Source organism: Ambystoma mexicanum, chromosome 2q (assembly GCF_040938575.1).
Source record: "Ambystoma mexicanum isolate Mex_15411 chromosome 2q, UKY_AmexF1_1, whole genome shotgun sequence".
Classification (NCBI taxonomy): domain Eukaryota; kingdom Metazoa; phylum Chordata; class Amphibia; order Caudata; family Ambystomatidae; genus Ambystoma; species Ambystoma mexicanum.
The window spans coordinates 1337872034-1337892274 of NC_090924.1; the positions used below are offsets into that span (position 1 = coordinate 1337872034).

At 43.4% G+C, this 20241-nt stretch overlaps 1 protein-coding gene across 1 annotated transcript in view; it reads right to left on the reverse strand.

Annotated features, from left to right (window-relative positions):
* GADL1 (glutamate decarboxylase like 1) overlaps positions 1–20241 on the reverse strand; it is a 689547-nt gene that overhangs the window by 446415 nt on the left and 222891 nt on the right. The window contains exon 3 of the mRNA XM_069648800.1: positions 15211–15337. Coding sequence (XP_069504901.1) covers positions 15211–15337 — 127 coding nt within the window. The remainder of the gene's footprint in view (positions 1–15210; positions 15338–20241) is intronic.

Consider the following 20241-nt stretch of genomic DNA (forward strand, 5'->3'; position numbering starts at 1 on the left):
GCAGATCCTGTGCAAATCTGGTGACCAGCCTAGCTGATCCAGTCCTGCGCCTGATGTGCTGTCCTTCCTTGACAGACCCAATCCATGACCAGAACTGACGGTCAAATTTAATAACTTATTCTGTAAGTATTAATAGGAAGAACAGTGACCCATAATAGACCTTCCTTTTATGATCCAAATCTCAAACGCATCCCATCTTTAATTCAGAACCATAATATTGCTAGAACTATCCTTGCGCTGACCTTTCTCTCATCTATGTTACTAAACCGTAACTTCTTATTGATTTGATTAAGAAAAATAATTTCCAAACCAAACAGAAACTACAGTATCACACATGAATGGTTATGAGCGGCTGTGCATGACTGAGTCCTGTGTGGCATTGGTGTGGTATTCTCTTTTTTGTTATCCTTAACATAGTATAAGAAAACTTATCTGTCAGTTTTAAACCCAGATTCCTGTTTTCCATTCTCGCGCCTATTTTGCAAAAACAACTCTTTCTAAAACATCTATTACTCCCTCAGTTTTTATGATAGAAGCACAATTTCAACTCCTACTTGTACCTAACATCCTCAGCTATCCATAGTAATCTGCAATGCAAAACAGTGCGATTGGCCTGTTATAGCGAAAGTCGCACAAGGAAAGGTTTGCTGCAATTTGACATTCTGAAAAATGCTGCATGTGTGAAATAGCTTTAAATTATTTCCTACTTTGACTTTGAGATTTCAAATGTATTCTTTTAACTAAATCATTGCTTGTGATTGTGTGCATCTGTTCAAAGTGGCTCCCATAGGAATTCATCATGATTTAAGTATTTTTGACCACATTTGGTGTTTTTGCTCAGTCAATTTCAAAGACAATTTCAAAGCCATGCTGACAGTTGAAAAGTCAACTCTGTTCTTCTCTTGTGTTAAAACGGGGAAAGTGGGAGTCATATTCTGTTTGATTTGTGTTATTCCTGAATACCTGCTCTCTCCTCACATCTATTTAAATTGCCTATTGGTGGGTTGAGGGGTGTTGCAGGTGGAACCTCTAACCATAGTGCTTTCTGTTCCAAACCAACACAACAGTATTCTTTTCTGTGCTGCATTTGTTTTTGTGTTCATTATTTGACTCCTAGTGCATTAAAGACTTTATTTAGTGTTCTGTCACCCCATTGGTGATTGTTGTTACCTATTAAAATTTATTGTGATTTGAACTCTAAATACATAAATAAATATTTACCTTTGCAAAACTAGCCTGATTCCTGGTTCATTGTGCCCTGGGGGTGGGAGGTGGATGGTCTCAGGAGAAGGGTGTGATATGAGTGGTATATCATTCAGAATATTGTATTGAACGTATAGATAAAATAAATATGGGTTTCATTTGTGCACTACATGCTGGGAGTGACTTGGATGTGTGCCAGATTGAAATCACTTACAGAGCGTAATGCACTGAGAAGAGTGGCTGAAGAAGATGATGTATAGACTTTATGGAATCAGTTGACGAAATAAAGAATTAGTGAACTTTCATATGCGGAATGAAGATGGCACATGTGAAGAGCACTGTAGAAAATGTAAGCCATTTTATAACTGTACAGAGGCAGCAACGAGAGTAGACTAAGTGATCTTAAAGACTAGCTATGTGTAGTGAATAGACTACAGGTGGTGCTGCCATTATATAGAATTCTGGAAATCGATGTCACGTATTTAGTAAGCTCAGACCCACGAAGAAAGAAGGATCGTAAAGCTGTGTCACAGCAACATGACGCTAAGAACATGGAAAGGCCTGGAAGAGCTGTCTGGCCTGTTTTCAAAGGATGAAGTAGCCAAGAACTGGTTATCTATCCTTGAAGAATAGTGAACATGCAAAGCTGAATCATCTTGTGTTAAGGTGCAAAGAAAGAACACCATGAGTGCCAAGTTTAATAATTGAAGACAATTAAATACTGCAAAACAGGCTAAAATATGGTCTTCTGTCCCGTGAGTCGAGGATGGAACTAAGGAGTTGGGCGTGTAGACCAGAACTCTGATAAGAATGTACCTATACTCCCGTATATTCCGAGGAGCAAGGATACTTTGCAAGGCCAGAATCAAAGACAATCTGAATGGCAGAATGCATGGGAGATGAGAGATGTTGGGCTAATTGGCTGGGGAGACACAGTCAAGTCCACCCACTGACAACTGGAGTACCAGCTTACGTGCTGCTAGTGAGCCAAATGTTCCAGAAGGGTACAAGCATGCCAACCAATTGTAGAGGGCCATATAACGAGGGGCCTTTTAATTTGATAGCCAATCATGGGCCGTGTGTTATATAACTGTTGAAGATGACTCATTCTAGAGGTGGGTATAAGTTGTCCACCTGACTGTAAAGGCCCAATCACAACCCCTCCCTATATAGAAAGTATACTTAGATGTTCCCCTTAAGCCAAACACAATCCCCCGTAGGTTTTTCTTAATTTGCCACACAGTATGATGTCACGCATGACAAATATTAGCTTTAAAAGTATAATTTTTCATAAAATGAGTTGAGAATTCTGTAGGACATCCGTTGATGTCCGTTGTAACTCCCTGTTTTAGACATTTGATAATAAAACAGTTGAGACAGACTTTTTGCCAACTTCCTGATTCGGTCTTATTCATTGTAAGAGTTACTCTGCATCCCATCTATGCATGATGTGTTACTGATTTAAGGACCCCCTTGCTCCACGTGGTATCATTGTTGGATGGTTTTATAGAAGACCCATTGATCTGTTCACTCCAGAGCTTTGAACAATTGTATATCCTCCGCCATCTAGCCAGAAGATCGCAAGTTTTTCTGTGAAGAGCAGCAGAATAGAAACCTTGCAAGTCAAATCAAGACAGTGGGCAGGGTCCCTCTTTGCTGAAATCCCTACCTGGTGTCCACAAGCACTTTGGGGACAGAAAGCAAAAGTGGGCAATTGGAGTAGCATACAATACCGAAGTCTTCGAGCTAAACAAACAAATGGTTAGTAGACTGAGGCACATGCAAACTAAATGGCTGGGGTTGTGATAATTTAAAAAGTAACAAAAGTAACAGGAGTAACAAGAAATATTGTGTAAAAGAGAGAGCAATAAAAGGCCCAAGAGTCCAAACCCAAGGGGTTTTAGAAGAGGTTGTCTCACACTCCAATTGGAGTAAGCTAGGCTACATCCAGGACAGGTCCGCATAAGGTGACAATCTAAACTCAGTTATCAGAGTATTAATTAGGGGCAGAGAGTGAGAATGATCACCAAAGTTTTTATTTAAAGAGTTGACTAGTTTGTCTGTGTAGTCATGTATTTGTGTTGAATTAAGGTGTCGAGGAGCCACGGAGACAGTTGTGTGAGAATTGAGAAAAAGTAAAGAAGTTATACTATCTATCTAGGGAAGTGGTTGGTACCAATCCAGAGTTAGACAGAGAAAATTGGAGAAACAGATATTTTGAGTGGCGATTGTTATAGCACACTCATATTTGTTGTTTTGGTGAAAGTATTTTATAATCTCTGCTAAGTATTGACAGTCAATTAAGACTTGTCACAATGGAAGATATCACTCCTCTGATGCTTTTATGTAAGACATTGCCAAACTCATGCCCAAGCTAAAACAGTATAGTGCGGAATGGATGAAAGGCATGGCAGATAAGATCTTCATGCCATGGCCACAAGGGGGATCATTGTCAAAAGCGATATCTCAACACATGCCCACATACTTGCATGCTGCGTACATGGGAAAGTACTGAGTGAAGAGGTTAGCTATTTTAGAGCTATGGAAAATGTACCAGGGAGAGAGGGAAGATCCACCACCTGAAGAGTGGATGCTTAATCAGTGTAAGGAGGAAGGTGTTGAGCCCTCATCTCCCCTTACCTCACCAGAAGTAAAAGGTGATAGTACCGAAGAAACACAATTGTATTCTTAAAAGGAACTGAAAGCGGCAATAGGGTATATTAATCTGATATACAAACCGCCTGTGTATATCAGTGATGACAGTCCAGAGGAGAGTTAGAGAAAAGAAGAGCTCTTTAAGATCTTGCAGGGCAAGGAAGAGAAAAGTGAGCGATCAAACATATCGACATAGATAGAATGAGAAATTAAAAGATGGAAAGGAGAAAAGGATAAAGCTGACGAGGTAACGCTCATACAGAACAAATGGATGGGATGAACAAATATTACATAAGCTAGATGGGAAAAGCATTGAGGAAGTAAGGCAAAGAGAAGATAAGGATGAACAAGATAGAAATGATAGGGGAATGAGAAAAGAGATTAAGGGAAGACAAGCATAAGAGAAAGAACGGACAGAGGCGAGAAATAATCTATCAGGAGGAGCAACAAAAGAAAGAAGAAAGGGCAGAGAAGCAAAGGAAGTATGACAACATGCAGAGAGCAATGAAGAACGGTATTGGTAAGAAAGAAAAAGAGAAGAGGAGGAAGCGCAGAAATCAAGTGACAAAAGACAAAGAGAAGAGGAAAAAGGAGGGAGGGGAGAGGAGATAATAGATAATACAGGAAGAAGAGAAAGTTAGACGGGAGGCAAAAAAGTGAAGAGAATTAGATGAAGAATCAGAACGAAAGAGGAGACAGCATGTATCACGCCCCTCCGGAGGTGTTGGTCACTGTGGCATCGTTGGTCCCATCGACGGGTTTCGTCCATTTTTTCTTCCAAAATGGCCACCGCATCGGAAGGTCTGGGTCCAGTTGATGCGCTATCGAGCAGCGAGTAGACTCCACCCTCCTGTTTGGATTTCTGCTTATCAGTTCCTGTCATCAATGCGCGGGTACGTTGCTACTCCTCATTGACAATTCTCCGTAAGTTCGTCTCTAGAAAGCTTTACTGTTAACTTTCCTCGTGTTCAATCTCTCCTTCAAATCTTCTAACTCTGTCCTTCATTCCCTCCTAAACTCAGAATTTGCTTGTCAGACCGCTCCTTCCCTTCGACGGAGACTCTAGCCTTCCTACATACAACCACCGTCACCGGCTCCGTTCAGGAAATCAGAGAGCAGACGTCACAGCTCTTTCCATTCCCAAGTTCGGTAGGAGGAATAGTGTTATCAGGGGCTCCAAACTTTCGACAATTTATCAGCATTGACACTATTCCTTTCTTTTGGAAATCATTTAGAGGACCTGCTTTCAAACTACGATCCCTCTTACTCTCTACACAATCCTGCCGTATATCTTCCGGAGCCCCCCCATCATTTCGGGCCAGGAAAAGTTCCTGTTTACCTATCTCCAGTCTGTTTACCCTGTACTCTATACTGTGCTATCAAACATTCTTATATAATAGAAAAGTGCCGGAAACCATCTCTTCCAACGTTGTAAAGCAGCCTAATCCTTTTTAAGAGTAACTCATAACCTCCTTACCTTGATTTCCAATCCTTACTTCCTCACATATTACTTACTGCTCTCTTCTGCTTCTTCACTCAGACATCTTTCTACCAGCAATTACCTGAATGCTTCGCTGCACAGACGACATTCATCCAGCAGACACCGACACAGGGATTTATTCCCCAGAGGGTTTCCCTGAGGCCTTTCTTCTCCTCTAAGCTTTGACTAGGAGGCAGAGGAAGGGAATCAGGGAGGCTTTCATATTGGACACCCTGTCTGGAAGAATCCCTTGAGCTGAGCAACGGGAGAGGAAGAAAACTATTGGTGAGTCCTTGGGGTTACCATTCAGTCACTCCATTCATTATTTAGAGAGTACATTTATTCCAGTGGGAGCAAAATATTAACCTCATTCAAAAGGAGCTAATGAAGTCAAGTCCAGTAATACAATGGGGCAGAATAGAAGAATCCCTTCCGTTACAGGGAGCAACATCAGGGCCATCTAGAGTGGTTTTAGAAGATAACTTTTATATAAGATGTATCGGAGACAGGAGCCTATCAACAGTTAAGGGAAGGTAGAAAATCGGGAAGCCGAGGGAAGGGAGATCAACCCTTAGTCTTCCAACCTTCAAGCAAAGAGGAAAACCCATTTAGTCTCGAGCACAGAGACTTATCTTTAAACAGACTGACTTTAGATAAGGATGAAGGGGATGAGAGTCACACTAGTTGGGGACTTGACATGTCAGACAAATAGAGGGAATCCTTCTGTGGGGAAGAGGGGGGAGGTGCATGTTCTACTTGAGAGATGCCTGTAGACAGATAAATAAGTAAGATGGTCTGATCTGGAACATTATAAGCATAGGATGCCAGATCCCATAGCATATCCAGAACCTCCCAAAGGACAATCATATATCAAGAAGGGAGCATCACTGCCATGTGTGAGCATGTTAACATCGTTGCCAGGGAGAAGGCAGTCAGGAACCATTGTCCCTGCTATGGATAGACAGACAATGGGAGCCGATTGCCAGGTTAGGGTTCATGCAGTTTCCCTTATTGGAAAAAGGGGTAGCAAGATGGACAAGGATGATTTAAGATGCAAACTCCCGAGTTTGACTTCGGGTGCAGGAAAATTGATTTATGAATTTGAAAAAAAGACAGGAGGAAATACGCTAGCCATAGGGAACATTAAGGGTCTCTAAGCATCTATTGTTGTAAAAAGAGCTGATGACATATGGAAGAGGGCAGGCTATTCAAGTGTAACAACACAGAACACAGCGCACAATGGAGCACCTTTTAATAATTGCAGAACAGATGTCTGGAGGGCTGTCAGGGTACAGTATCCTGACAAGTCAGACATGGGTGCAATCATGACATGTAAGATGAAAGAAGATGAAAACCCTCTTGCTTACATTCAGGATATTCAAGAGCGTTGCCTCTTGAAACGAAGGAACTGTTGGAAAAACTGTGGCATTATTTTGCCACATTTTATGTCAGGGATTGCCCGAACAAGTACAGAGGCAGATGAAGAAACAAGTGGGAATGGAAGCAAAGCCATGGGCTGAAATAGAGTTGACGATAGTGCACCACTGTCTGTTGTTGCAGGAGAAAAATTAGAAGAGTGCTGAGGCTAGGAAACTTGAGGAAGCCAAGTTAGTCTAGAAGAAATTGTGAAAATATACCATAGCAGGGGCGGTATTGCCAAGCGGAGAAGGCCTAGGAGTACAGGAAGCAGTGGGTACATCACAGGCAAATAATCAGCGTCTGATGGAGCATGGAGGGAATGGTATTGTGCCACAAGATAGAGGCATGGGTTATAGAGGAAGGGATGGTTTCCAAAATAATCAAGGTTGGTTTCAGTATGCGTAGAATGAGAACCAGAATGCACAAGGAGGATTTAACCGAGGGGGACTAATTAAAAGGTCTACTCCTGTATGTTGGACTTTTGGGATGATAAAGCACATTGTGCACATATGTGGGAGCCAAGGGTATGTACAGAATGGACAATTCTCAAGAAGGGTGACAGCTTATCCTCCAGCATATAGCTCGACAAGCTAGGGAAGGGTTTGCCCAAGATCAGACAGTATATCAGACACAGACACCACAAATGCAACAGGCACATCAACCACTGCAAGTGCAAATGAATCTACTGTAAGGGCAGTCGCAGCATGCCCCTATGCAGATACAGTATAATGTAAATACGGGACAATTATTGACACCCAGAATAGGAGGTGCCACTGTGGTGGTAGGAAATCCTTTCACGAGTACAGGGGTATGTATGCATCCACAATAGGACAGCTCACAAGGCGACTTGATGTGTTCAGTATTATCAGTGACACCAGACCCCCAAGAGGAACAAAGGTTCAATGTGACGATAGAAGGCAAATCCTTTTCTTTTCTAATAGACACTCGGACTACTCGTTCATGTATACAAGAGGGAAAATATCTGATGTTGGGGATTGCCATGAATGCTCAAGGGTTCTCTGAGTCAAGTTCCTTTTACTGGTGAATTGTCAGTGTCTATAGGAGAGTTTGATATGTCTGTTCCAATGGTATATTCCCGACAGACACCAGTTAACATTTTGGTAAGAGATTTAATGACCAAAGTTAACATGACAATTTCTTTTACTGATGAGCAGAGAGTGTGTTCCACTCCTGGAATACATTACATAAATTTGGCGAATTTATATTGGCATTCACAGGGCAAGTGGCTTCTGTGGGGCATTCCAGTGGCGTTCCAGTGGAGTGAAGTGGTTTTTCTTTATGGAGTGAGGATTCTATTGACATGGCTACCTGGCTTAGTGGGAAGAACTATGAGAATACCTGATGAATGTTTGTTTAGACCAGAGGTACCGATGGATGAAGAGGGGGGTCAGACTATCCCTATACAATTAGAAGCAGCCATAGTACGAAGGGAAATGGTGATGCTTGAAGGAACAGATGATGAGGGCAGGCCAAGGAGAACAGTGACAGGTATTGAAGAAGGATGCAGGTTGACTGATGTTTATGATGATGACATGTTTAGAGATAACCCAACAGACAATGAAGTAGTGTCCTTTATGAGCATTACATATTGGTTTACAATAGAGAAAAGGGAGATCCCACAGTGAATGACGATAATGCGGCAGCATCCAGCAATTTTTGATGGAGACTTGGAGAAGGTGCTGAGGGTTTTATGGACTATAGGCCCTTGTGACTTAGGACTGTTAAAGGGAATAGGGGAAGTCAAGATAAACCTGAAACCAGGAGCGATTTTACATTGAGCAAGACAGTAACCCATGTCTCGAGAGGTGGATGAAGGTATTTTCAAATCTCAGCATTGATGGAACAAGGTATTCTGGGACTGTCAGAATCATTGTGTAACACCACAGTGTACCCTGTGAAAAAATCAAAGGGAGGCCCATGATATGAGACCAATTAACCAGTTTGTCGATGCAGAGTTTCCTTTAGTTCCTAACCAAGTGACAATACTAGGCAGCATCCCAGTGGAAGCTCAATATTTCATGGTGATTGATTTGAAAAATGCATTGTTCTCAATCCTGTTGCACAAGGACTCAGAAGACTTGACTTCATTTACATTTCGCTAGACATGTCTGAAATACACTAGGCTGCCCCAAGAGTACTGTGAGTCCCCATAGATCTTTGATAGGGTCCTGCAGATGGACCTTGGCAATATTGATTTAAAGAGTGCTGTGATATAATATGTAGATGATATTTTAATTTGTAGCACCCGAGAAGATGAGTGCAGACAGGACTAAATTCAACTGACGACTATCCTAGCAGACAAGGGATATAAGGTAGACAAAGGTACGCTACATTATTGTCAAGAAGAGGTGTTGCACATAGGACAGTTGATCTCACATGAGGGAAAGAAGGTGACACTGGAGACAGCTGAGTCGATTATGAAAACTGCTAAACCGCACATAGTAAAACAGATGTAACAGTTTTTGGGACTATGTAATTATGTAAGCGCCTGGGTGTTTGATTACAGTTCATACACAAGACCCCTTTTGCAGGTGTTGAAGAAAGCACAGATAGATAAAATCAAAATAGAGTGAACTGAGCAGGAAGGTTTTGAAGAGTTTTTCTTATTTTTGCACACAAATGCAACAGTCATGACTGCAGTGCTTACACACAGGATAACATTGGGGTACAAGCCTCTAGCGTATTACAGTGCAATTCTAGACCCAGTTATGAAGGGACACTTTCCTTGCAAACTGTCATTAGCAGCCACTGCGTTAGCAATTGAGAGGCTTACAAGCATTGTAATGGGTTGTTCTAGGACTCTTTTGTAGAGCATGCTTTGTTTGCCATTTTAGAGAAACCCAAAGGTACATTGATATCCCATAGAGCTTCTTTTTACAAAGTGATAAATTCGAAGCCAGCGATTAAAATTGTCAGATGTGAAATAGTGAATACTGCCAAATAGAGGAGTCAGTGACAGAAGGTGACCATGTGCATGATTGTGCAAATTATGTAGAATTCTATGATGATATACCGGGCATAAAGGAAAACGCGTTGTCGGGATTGGAAATTCTCTTTATTGATGGTTCTTCAAAAAATGATCAAACGAGTGGAGAAAGGTATTCTGGTGCAGCTGTAGTGAGGCACAGAGTAAATGGTGAGTTTGAGGTTGTAGCAAGTGCAAGACTACGTCTCACTTTTCGGTGGAAGCAGCAGAATTAGTAGCACTCATTGGCCCTCATTACGACCCTGGCGGTAAGGGGTTTACGCCAGCGTTAGCTGCGCCGACCCCTTACCGCCAATTCCGAGTTCCCAGAGCGCCATGGTCATTTTTCCGCCCGCTTTTTGCGGGCGTAAAAATCCATGGCGCTATGGGACCTCGGTGTTAATTACGCCACCGTAATGTACGGTGGCGTAATTAACGCCTTCCCCACTCCCATTGAGCCCTATGGGGCCGAAATGGGAATGGGGAAGGGTAAATGGGTCAATGGGGACTTACCGCCCCGCCGACCTCGGAATGGGGCGGTAAGTCCACCATCCGCCATGGCGTAAACGGACTTTACGCCATGGCGGAAAAGTCCGTCGATGGCGGAAAAAATCCGCCAGGGTCGTAATGAGGGCCATTGTCACAGTCGAGAATCATGAAGGGCAGGAAGTGATGGTGTACAGTGACTCTGCCTAGGTGACGTCAACCGTACATGCAGGGTTAGTCCATTGGAAAATGAGGGGCTACCTCTGTTTGGACGGCACTCCAGTGCAGCACGCATCCTTATTGAACAGGATTATTAAGGCACTACAGCTCCCAGTAGCCATAGCCGTTGTTAAAGGTGCCACTCACACTAAGCATACAGACTTTATTTCTTGCGGTAACAAAGCCACAAACACAGAAGCCAAAAGGGTTGCATACTCACCAGATATTTCAAGTTTTGACACTCCAGATGTCAAGGAAAGGGTAGTCACAATTATGATAGTAATAGAGTGGGAGTGTGTGAAGTGCTGAGATTCGATAATGGGCCACATTTTGTCAATGAAGTGTTTGAACAGATAGGACTATTGTTGAGTATTAAGTACACTTTTTTTCTGCATATCATCCACAAGTGAACAAATAATGTGAGAGACTCAATGGACTCCTGAAAGAAAGGATTGACAAGCTGAAGCTGATTCTAAAAAAGGGATGGCTATATTGCCTGCCCTAAGCTTTATATGCCCTAAGGAATCAGCCTGGTTCAAATCATCACCTCATACCCCATGAACTAGTGACAGGACGACAAATAAGAACGCCTTTAACTCCTCCATCAAGGAGTAGAATTGATGCCCAGAGGACAGCAGAAATGTTAGGAAATGTGTTACGTGAATATTTGACATGTGTGACTGCAAGCATCTCTCTCATTTCAGATCAACTCAAGCGCCCGGGGAGTCGATCTCAGAATACAGATGAAAACCATTCAGCAACTGGATCAAGTGAACTTTTATCAGTACCAAGACTATTTGCTGGAGACACCATGCTAATTAAAAACTTCACTAGGAAGGGGTACAAGCCAAGATTTGACTGAACTTTTATTGTGGAAAATATTACATCCTCTGCAGTAAAAGTTCAAGGTAGATGAGCGTGGATACACCTGAACGACGTCAATGTATACGCCGGCGAAACTGCAGCACCCCCAACCTTCCATTCAGAAGCGAGGCAAGAAGAAGAATTTCTCGATGCATGACAAAGAAGAAGGACGATAAAGCTAACTGATTAATAAATCCAGATTTGAATTTGGACTGTGGCTTCCCTTGGGCATTCCTTATAGATATTATAGCAGGCGTGCAACACTTTTTCTTGAGCCACAGGCATCTTTGAAAATTGTTTTTAGAGAAATACTGTCATATCATGATTATGCCTAAATGACAACACTTGGTTAAGAACTGGAAACGTGAGCAGTACCCTGATTTGTTTTTTATTTAATATTTGTTTGTATGAATATATGGTCCTCCCAGAAAGTGATGTGCCTTGTCTTGTGCTTTCTGTTTTTGTGTTTATTCTTTGAGCTTATCCGGCCCTTGTTAGGAGCAATGTGGACATACACACTTTTTTACAGGATCCTAAGAATGGCCCTGTAATTAGAAGGCTGCTTGTAGCAATAGTAGAGGAATTACTGCAGCTACCAAATGCATTACAGTTACCGGAGTAAAGTGTTTTTCATTCCTTAAATTGTAGTAAAGATGAGGAATGTTGAAACTAGTATGATTTCAGAGAATGAGTAAGCCCAAGAGATTCCTGAATGGCATAAGTGGTGGGGATTAATATGTTGGTTTGTGATATACATATGCACAATTATGGTTTGTGTGTTTATGCTTCTCATGATTCACCTTTTTTATACTTTTGATCCAAATAAGGCAGAAGTCCCTTTGATCCTCCCCACTCTAGGAACTCTTGTAGATTTACCCATTACCAATGAGCAAATGCTCTTTCTGTTGTCTCCCCAGCATAGAGCTGCTTTAGTGTTGTTTCCATGGGCTGTAAACATTGTGTTAGGGAGACACAGGAGAAGTGCAGAGGAAGAAAATGATGGGATAAACACTTATTTAGATAGTACAGCACGCTTGGGTAATAACATGTGGTATCATAACATGAAAAAGGTGGGAGAGAGGACATCTCAGGAGGGTTGTTATGCCTGAGCTCTCGTACCTTATGCCATGGGTGCTGCCTGAACTTTTTTTTATCCAGAGAAATACCAGAATACAATGTCAGATATCTTGTTCATCTTGCTGCTGTCATGATTCCTGCCCCTTATGTCCCCAGCCCTCCAGGATGTCAGGCTGGAGCCAGACCACGATCACCTACATGGCCCTCAAGGGCCTCTCCATCCCTCCAAAGACCCACTTGGAGTCAGACTTGGTGCTTGTGGCACCAGACTCACTCACTCCCATAGGATAACATTGGGGATTGGACTTGTAGTGCATTGATGGGGACAAGATGGATGCCCCCACATATTTCGGTTCCCAGAACTGCATGTGCAGTCTAGTCTTTTGGATGTGGTTCAGCCCAGATGCACCTGGGATACCCAGAGACTATTTAAGCCGCACCCAGGCTGAGAAACATGCTTTGCGTTTTCTGCACCTGCAGCGTGACACTCACCATGTTCGGATCGGTCTCCAGTAGGCCTGCACCTTTCTTCTGCGCTCAGCTCCTGCAAGAACAAGAACACTTTTAGGAACAGCCTTACCTTGTGGCGCTTCTGCCCATCAGTCATCGCTCCTTCTGTTCTGCGGGCATCTTCGGCGGTGTCATTCCCATCCCGGCATGCCGCTTCCTAAGGAAAAGGGAAACGAACAGAAAAAAGGCATTAGTAAGCATTCTGCAAATCTTCGCTTATTTTAAAATATTGTACGGGCTTCAAACGCTTACCTGAATCCCAGCCGCTCTGGGGGAACTCTGTCTCTGAACTTCTCATCCATCTGCAAGAGGGAAAAGACACTCCAGGTTAGCGTGGAAACATCTAGAGGCGCTGCATACCGCGTTTCCCACCGCATTTGTTCTTCATAACCGGCATCCACGCTGAAAATGTTGCAGCACCTAAAAGACACAGAAAAAGAACTCAGTTCAATGCTAATACGAAAGGGGTGCATCACGCATCGCGCTCTCACTCACCTTCAGCGCTACTCATCTCAGCAGCACGCCGTCATCCCCGGACGCCGGCCATCATCTAAAGAAGGAAAAGAATGAAGTTAGAGAACTGTTCAAATGACTCATTATACTTACCTGTCGGACTCTTGCCAGCGAAGTAACTAGGCAGCAACGAGCCTGCATCAATCAACGCGCCCCTGCACTGAAGGCAGTTCAGAGAGCACACTATCCAAGAAAACAAGGTGAGCTGTGGATCAAAGGGAAGGGTTGGACCCCGGGGAAGAAGGAGTTCAAGCACACAGAGACAATAGGGAGTTAAACTCTACCAATCCTGTGTTTCAGGCCCAGTCTCCAGTCGAATAGCCTCCAGGGAAGGGTTCAAGGTCGTAAGAGGTCAGAACAGGCTGAGTGACGTCCTCGTGGATACCAGGTGAGCGTTACAGCTGCATGCATGACTTGAGGACAGTTCCAAGGACATTGGCCAATTCATTCATTTCCATTCCAGAATGATCATATTAAGACTACACAGATGGAAAAGGAGCCTGCATGGAAGAGCAAGATGCTCACATACCCTAGGGCAGGTCAGGATGAAGTGGTCATAACAGAAATGAAGAGAATGGACTGTCCTGATAAAGTTCAGATAGCTTGGATGCTTGGATGCCTCGAAAGAACTCAGATACTAGTCTATGGACAAGTGAAGGGGGCGGAACACAGAAATGGGCAAGAACATGCAAAAAAGTGGGCGTTAGGAGGTATAGCCCACAGGCAGTCCACTGCACGCTCACTATTGCACAGAACAGTACATATTCAGGGATCTGACCGCGCAACCTCCCAGCAGGCAAATGGCCACACAAAGCCCTCATTCTATCTGCCACCCGAAGGCAGACATACAGACACTTGAGCATAGGATTCATTGCCCAGAGATAAGATCGGGTGTTGGATCTAGGGGAGCGTGCATCAAGCCGGGGTTCCAATCTAACTTTGGGGGGCTCATACGCAGTGTAGTGGGATGCAGGGACGGTTTATGGGGCTCGCAGGCAGATTTTCTGAGTTTTTCCCGAATTACAAAAATATTTACGCATGTTGTTGGGGTGCCAGTAAGAGTTACGATGGGGCCCCGAGGAGAGTCCCCAAAATGCAGGCATGCTTGCAGGGAACCCCATGCACTGTTTTGAGGGTGCATGTATCGGCACCCAGAGAGCACCCAAAGGTGGCTGTTTGTGGGTGTTTTGATTTGTGTGGGGGCGTATCGGTGGGATTCTGGCCGCGACTTGTGTATATGGTTACTTTGCATGAACAAATCAATGAGTACGCGGAGCATGCAGAAAAACGTCTGTGCACTGGCTCGTGCAGTGACGTTTTCGGCACATGGGCGTAGCAGGATTTCTGCACACTTTTCCATTAAACGGGCCCTAAGTACACCCAACTGCCTAGAATCTGGAGGCCAGAGATTGTCGCTCTTAATCTTTTGGCACGACACAACGATGAGCCTGCATGCATCGCTTCTAACACATCTGCAATGCATTGCAGTCTCCTTGCCACACAGTCGGCATGTGATGTCTTGAATGCACCTGGTGCAGGCAGGGTGTTAAACTATACAAAGTATCGCAATAAACTAGAGTGGCAATGCAAAATATATGTGCAAGCATCTCAGGGTTCAGTGACACTTCCCAATATAAATATAAACAATTCAACATTTTCTCTATGTTAGATAAGTCAAACATTGTTACAACCTCATTATGGAGCTTGTCTAGTTCTTCAATAGATAAGAATTGACCCGAATTATGAAGTTTCAGGTACAGTAAATGAAACAATGAATGCAAGTGCTTTTGGCTCCTACTTGTTTTGACGCTGTAGCGAATAGCCTTCTGGCAAAGTTGCAAGAGTTGCTGGTGTGTCTCTCCTCTGTCTCTCAACTCCAGGTCAATAAGCTTTCTCAGTTCTTCCGGAGGCTGCCACTCACACACCTACAGTAACAAAAGGAGATATAATTAAAGCAAAGATACCGACAGCCAAATCCACATTATGTCGAGGTACTTTTTCCAGAGTCAGAGGGATTTTCAAAGCATCAGCGTAACATGGCAACACTCCCATCTAGTTTGTCTCCCAGATCCAAAACCAGGTAATAACTATGGCAGTTGTCCAGGAGTAATGACAAGTCCCAGCATTTGTCCTCCCTTACATGGCAAGCATGTGGGTTCCCATGCTGCCTTCACTCCCTCAAACATCTGGGTGGCACGTACATTAATTAGATGGAGGTGTTTGCGACCTACCATTGTCCACTTCCCAAAAGGTGGGCACCAAACCAGCACCTAAGTAGTACATGTGCACGCATGTGTAAGAGTTGTTTGTACCAAATGTGGGCCAATTTAATGAATTGGGGGCGATTTTCTGCAGCAGCCCACACAAGACCCTTTCGTGTAATATTGAATGGACCAGCATCAATTCCCAATGGGTAATAATATCAGGCGTTCTGGCATTTGCTTGATGTTCACTGTGAAAATGAGAAAATCAAGGATTGCATGTTCCATCATGAAATATACCCCAAAGAAAACACCCTTCCATAAGAGTGCACATTTTAGGCCATCACAAAGGGTTATTCTGCAATGTACAGACCCTGGGAGGAAGAGGGTAGAGAAGGAGGCTAGGTGGGGTACATGTACATTTCTGGGGTTCAGTGCCCACCATCTAAGGCAGCCATGAAGTGCTTTGGCATATATTCTGACAGCAGCCACAGGGGTGGTCTAATTATACTTGCCCCAGTACACCTTCCATTTGATTTAGGGCTTGAGGAGCATACAAGTGTGGGTGCAGCCATGGGCTGTGCCCTCTGTGCTAAAGAACACTGTTTAGGTGGGACGAGCCGCCAAGCAATGAAGAGGGCCAGTGCGCGTACAACAGACACAGGCTTGTTTGCCCTGCACCAATGCAGTAGATTTGTGGCCTTGCTTACACAACATGGGCCCAACACTTCCCTTGTCATAACCTATCCGTAGGTGCGTCTGTGACATCATGCCTCAGCTATTTGCTCAATGTAATGGCTATGGCTTACTATGCTTCATGAACTAACACAGACCAAATATAATCAGCCAGTTAAGAGGTCGAAGAATACATTCATTCTTCGTAGAGCCTTCATGCCAACATGACCATGTATCATTCTGGATATACTGAGGCAGATCTGTATATTTGTTTTTTTGTTTACTTTGAATACTGGGACTTTAGTCTTGAAATTATGATGGGGAAAGCAAAACTACAATTGCCAGAATGCAAAGAAACAAACAAAGAAGCATTCTAGAGCATCCAGGAACCAAGATTTGGTTGATGAATGTCCCGATGCTCATCGGTGTGACTTCAGTCTCTTTAAGGCTTCCACGTCTAAGGTTCAAGCCTGTCCTCCGAAGAATTCAGAAGGCTCATACGGATTGATCCAGCTCTTACTTATTGATTTTAACATTTTACTGATATTTTACAGAATAATAGCTTCACCATAAAACATATCAGGCCATTGGCATTTGCTTCGCTGTCCTCCCCTCTGGAGCCCAGCTTATACTCCACATTTGATGTCTCTGTTGGCTATCTTCAGAATAAACAGATCCCAGAAATATCTGTATCTGGCATACTATATGCCAATCTTGCTCTCTCTCACTCCCTCTCTCTATCTGTTACTCTCCCTTTGCTTTAGTGAGGGAGCCTCGCTGAGTTCCTTCCCCACCTCTCCATGAAGGCCTACAGGTTTGATGGGGAAGGTTTGATAGGGAAGGCGGGCCTGATCATGGTAGCAGGGCTTTCACTATCCAGAGAGCCTTGTTGTGTTTTAGTAATCATTTGCGGTGTGGGATGAGAGGTAAGGAGATTCACTCACTTTTGGAAGGGGGGGGTGCTGCGAAGGGGAACCAGGTCTGTCTATGTAGGGTGACGAGATGTTTAAAATAAAAAAGAAAACTGTGACACCCATCCACATAGGAGTAAAACCGCAATTCGACAAACAAAGGTAGGGTGACACTTTGGTAGAGGGAGGGGGTTGGTAGAGGATGTGTTCTTGTTTGCAATGTCATAACAGGCAGCAATTGCACCACTCTTAATGTTAATTGACGTCATCTGAATTCAAAATACTATTTGTCCAACTGCAAGTCATGCCATTGAAACGTTATTGATTTGAAATTATTGTAAAAGCTTTATCTCTGTCTCTCTCTCTTTCTGATTGTGTCTCTATGTCACACACCCTCTCTGAGTCTCACTCTATATGTCTGTTTCTGTCTGTGGGCGATCAACATGTTGCTAGGGGCGTGTTTGCTAGAGCCGCTAGAGCTGCGTTGCCCCTAGCCTTTGCTAATAGCAGCACGACTAGAGAAAAAGCACGAAGATCTAGCAGAAGGTGTAGCGGCTGGGCTGTAATTTTTGTGTGGATAAAAGTAGAATGAGAGCAGCAGTAACAGAGGCAGCACCTTACGTGAGGATCAGAAATGTACCTGGAGACATTCATCGTCATTGCCTGTGTACTACAGGAATTTTGCCATCACAATGAGGATTCATCATCCATGTGGATGGAGTAAAGGAAGATGCACATTGGTCCTACTGTGGGGTGTCCAGTCATTTGGTCGACTACAAACTGGTCGACTGCAATTTGGTCGACGTCATTTCGTCGAAAACCAAATGGTCGAATTTTTTTTTTTATTTATATATGTGTTTTGTGTGTTTTCGTGCAGAAAAAAAAAAAGAAAGAAAAAAAATGGGGGTTGAGGTGGAACCCCCCAAAAAAAAAAAAAGGGGTAAAAATAAAAAAAATAAAAAATTCGACCATTTGGTTTTCGACCAAATTGATTCGACCAGTTGTCCAGTTGACCAATTGTTTTCGACCATATGACTGGCAACCCTACTGTGGCTCTGACAGACTTTGGAAGGGGCCAGAAATCTGCAGGTTTTACCCTCAACACTGGAGTACAGCCATCATTAAACAGTGTTTTGAAGACAATAGTGGATCATAGTAATTCACTGAGTCAGATAGTCACGCACAAGGCCTTTATTTGTAAGCAATCAATACAAATGTATTCAACTCAGGTAAATCACAGGATGTCTCCTCCTTGGGTTGCAAACAAAGCAAACAGATATTAGGTTGCCTTCTACTTGGTTGAAAGAAGTGAACAATAGATCACTCTTGGAGTCAACAATCTCAAAGTCTGGGTCTCTGGGTGGTTAATCGCCTGGGAAAAAAAGTCACTCACAGTTTGAGTAGTTCTATAACCTATAGTGAATTTTACCTTTAAAGGGTCCACATGCGGTCAGTCTTGGGGTCGCTCCCAGATGACCCCCAGATATGGGTGACCATTGGTAGGAGGGTGAGAATCACCCACTGTAGCTTTGACACCCTTTCCCTGAATCCTGGTCCTGGGGTTCTCCTCGCCCTCTTCCTTCCCTAGTTACCTGGATTCCTCTCCTTCCAACCTTTCGGGTCTCTTCCTTCCTTGTCTTTGGTTTGCTAGCTGGGGTCTGGGAGTGGCTTCTCAGCCTAACTCTTGTTAAGGATTTCAATCAGGCGACACACACATTGGTCTCGGCCTAGTATGCAGCGCACAACTGAAATGCTTATTTTTATGTTAGATTCAATATTGAGATGGTACACCAACCATATCACAGCCCCTTTTCAAATACTCCGGGTCACAATGGACCATGAACCCGTCTGGTTGGTAAAATATTATATTTATTTATTTATTTTAAAATCAAACAAAATCATACAATTTTTAATATGGGGCAGCAATCACCAATGGGGTGATAAGAACAATAGGAAAGTAAGCAATGCACTTAGTTTAATCTTCCATTGACACATCTACAAAACACCAGGAAATAGGAGCACATTTTGATTTTAGGAAAGATAGCACTCAAGTTAAAATTTCCCCCTGCAATGTTCTCTAAAGCCACAAATAATCAATTTTGTGTGGATAAACAGAAGCTGCAGGTAATCAGGAATGACAAATAGGAAACAGAATTGGAATCTGAATTTCCCTCCCCAAATAAGAGAGAAAAACGGATTTAAAACCCCTTTGGAATGCTAAAAATGACACTTGGAAATGGATGAATAAAATAATGAATGTGTGTAAAAACCTTGAAGCAGATACAATTCTTCAATAAAGCAACAATGCAAATATACTAATAATCCCTAAGAATGGGTGACCAAGAGCATACAGTTCAAAAATGAGTGGCAGGGTTTAAACATGTTACAGCAAATGACACGTTGGAAACTAAACTTTGCAAACTTTGCAATTCCCGCATTAAATTACCCCAAACGGTTTTTAATAAAAACAGGCGGAATATACTGATTTGAAGTGTGGTTATTATGTTGGGGAATAGCTATATATCACAGGTACAATATGGTAGTGAAATTAACAGGGTAATTCATAGAATTTCGCACAAAAGTGACGCACGCGGCTGGCGCACAGTGTCCCCGTGCGATACACTGCGCCAGCCGTGTGCGATAAAATCCATTTCATCGCACAGCGTATTCATGGAATTTAGCCCCCAAAACCAGCCGTGGCGCAGAGTGGCGCAGCAACCCTGCAGCAGCGCCAGTTACGCCCCCAAGAACGCCCTCGCGCAAGGAAAATCCTTGCAGCAGCAAACGCCAAGCGGGGTCCGTGTATTACTGGGCTGCGCGGGAAGTTTCACACGCGATTGGCCCTGTGCGAGTGGGGTACGTGTGTAACTGGGGAGCGCGGGAAGTTTCACACGCAATTTCAGCAGGATACCTGTATTACTGGGGTGCGCGGGAAGTTTCACACGCAATTTCATCAGGGTACGTGTATTACTGGGGTGTGCGGAAAGTTTCACATGCGATTTCATCAAGGTACGTGTATAACTGGGGAGCGCGGGAAGTTTC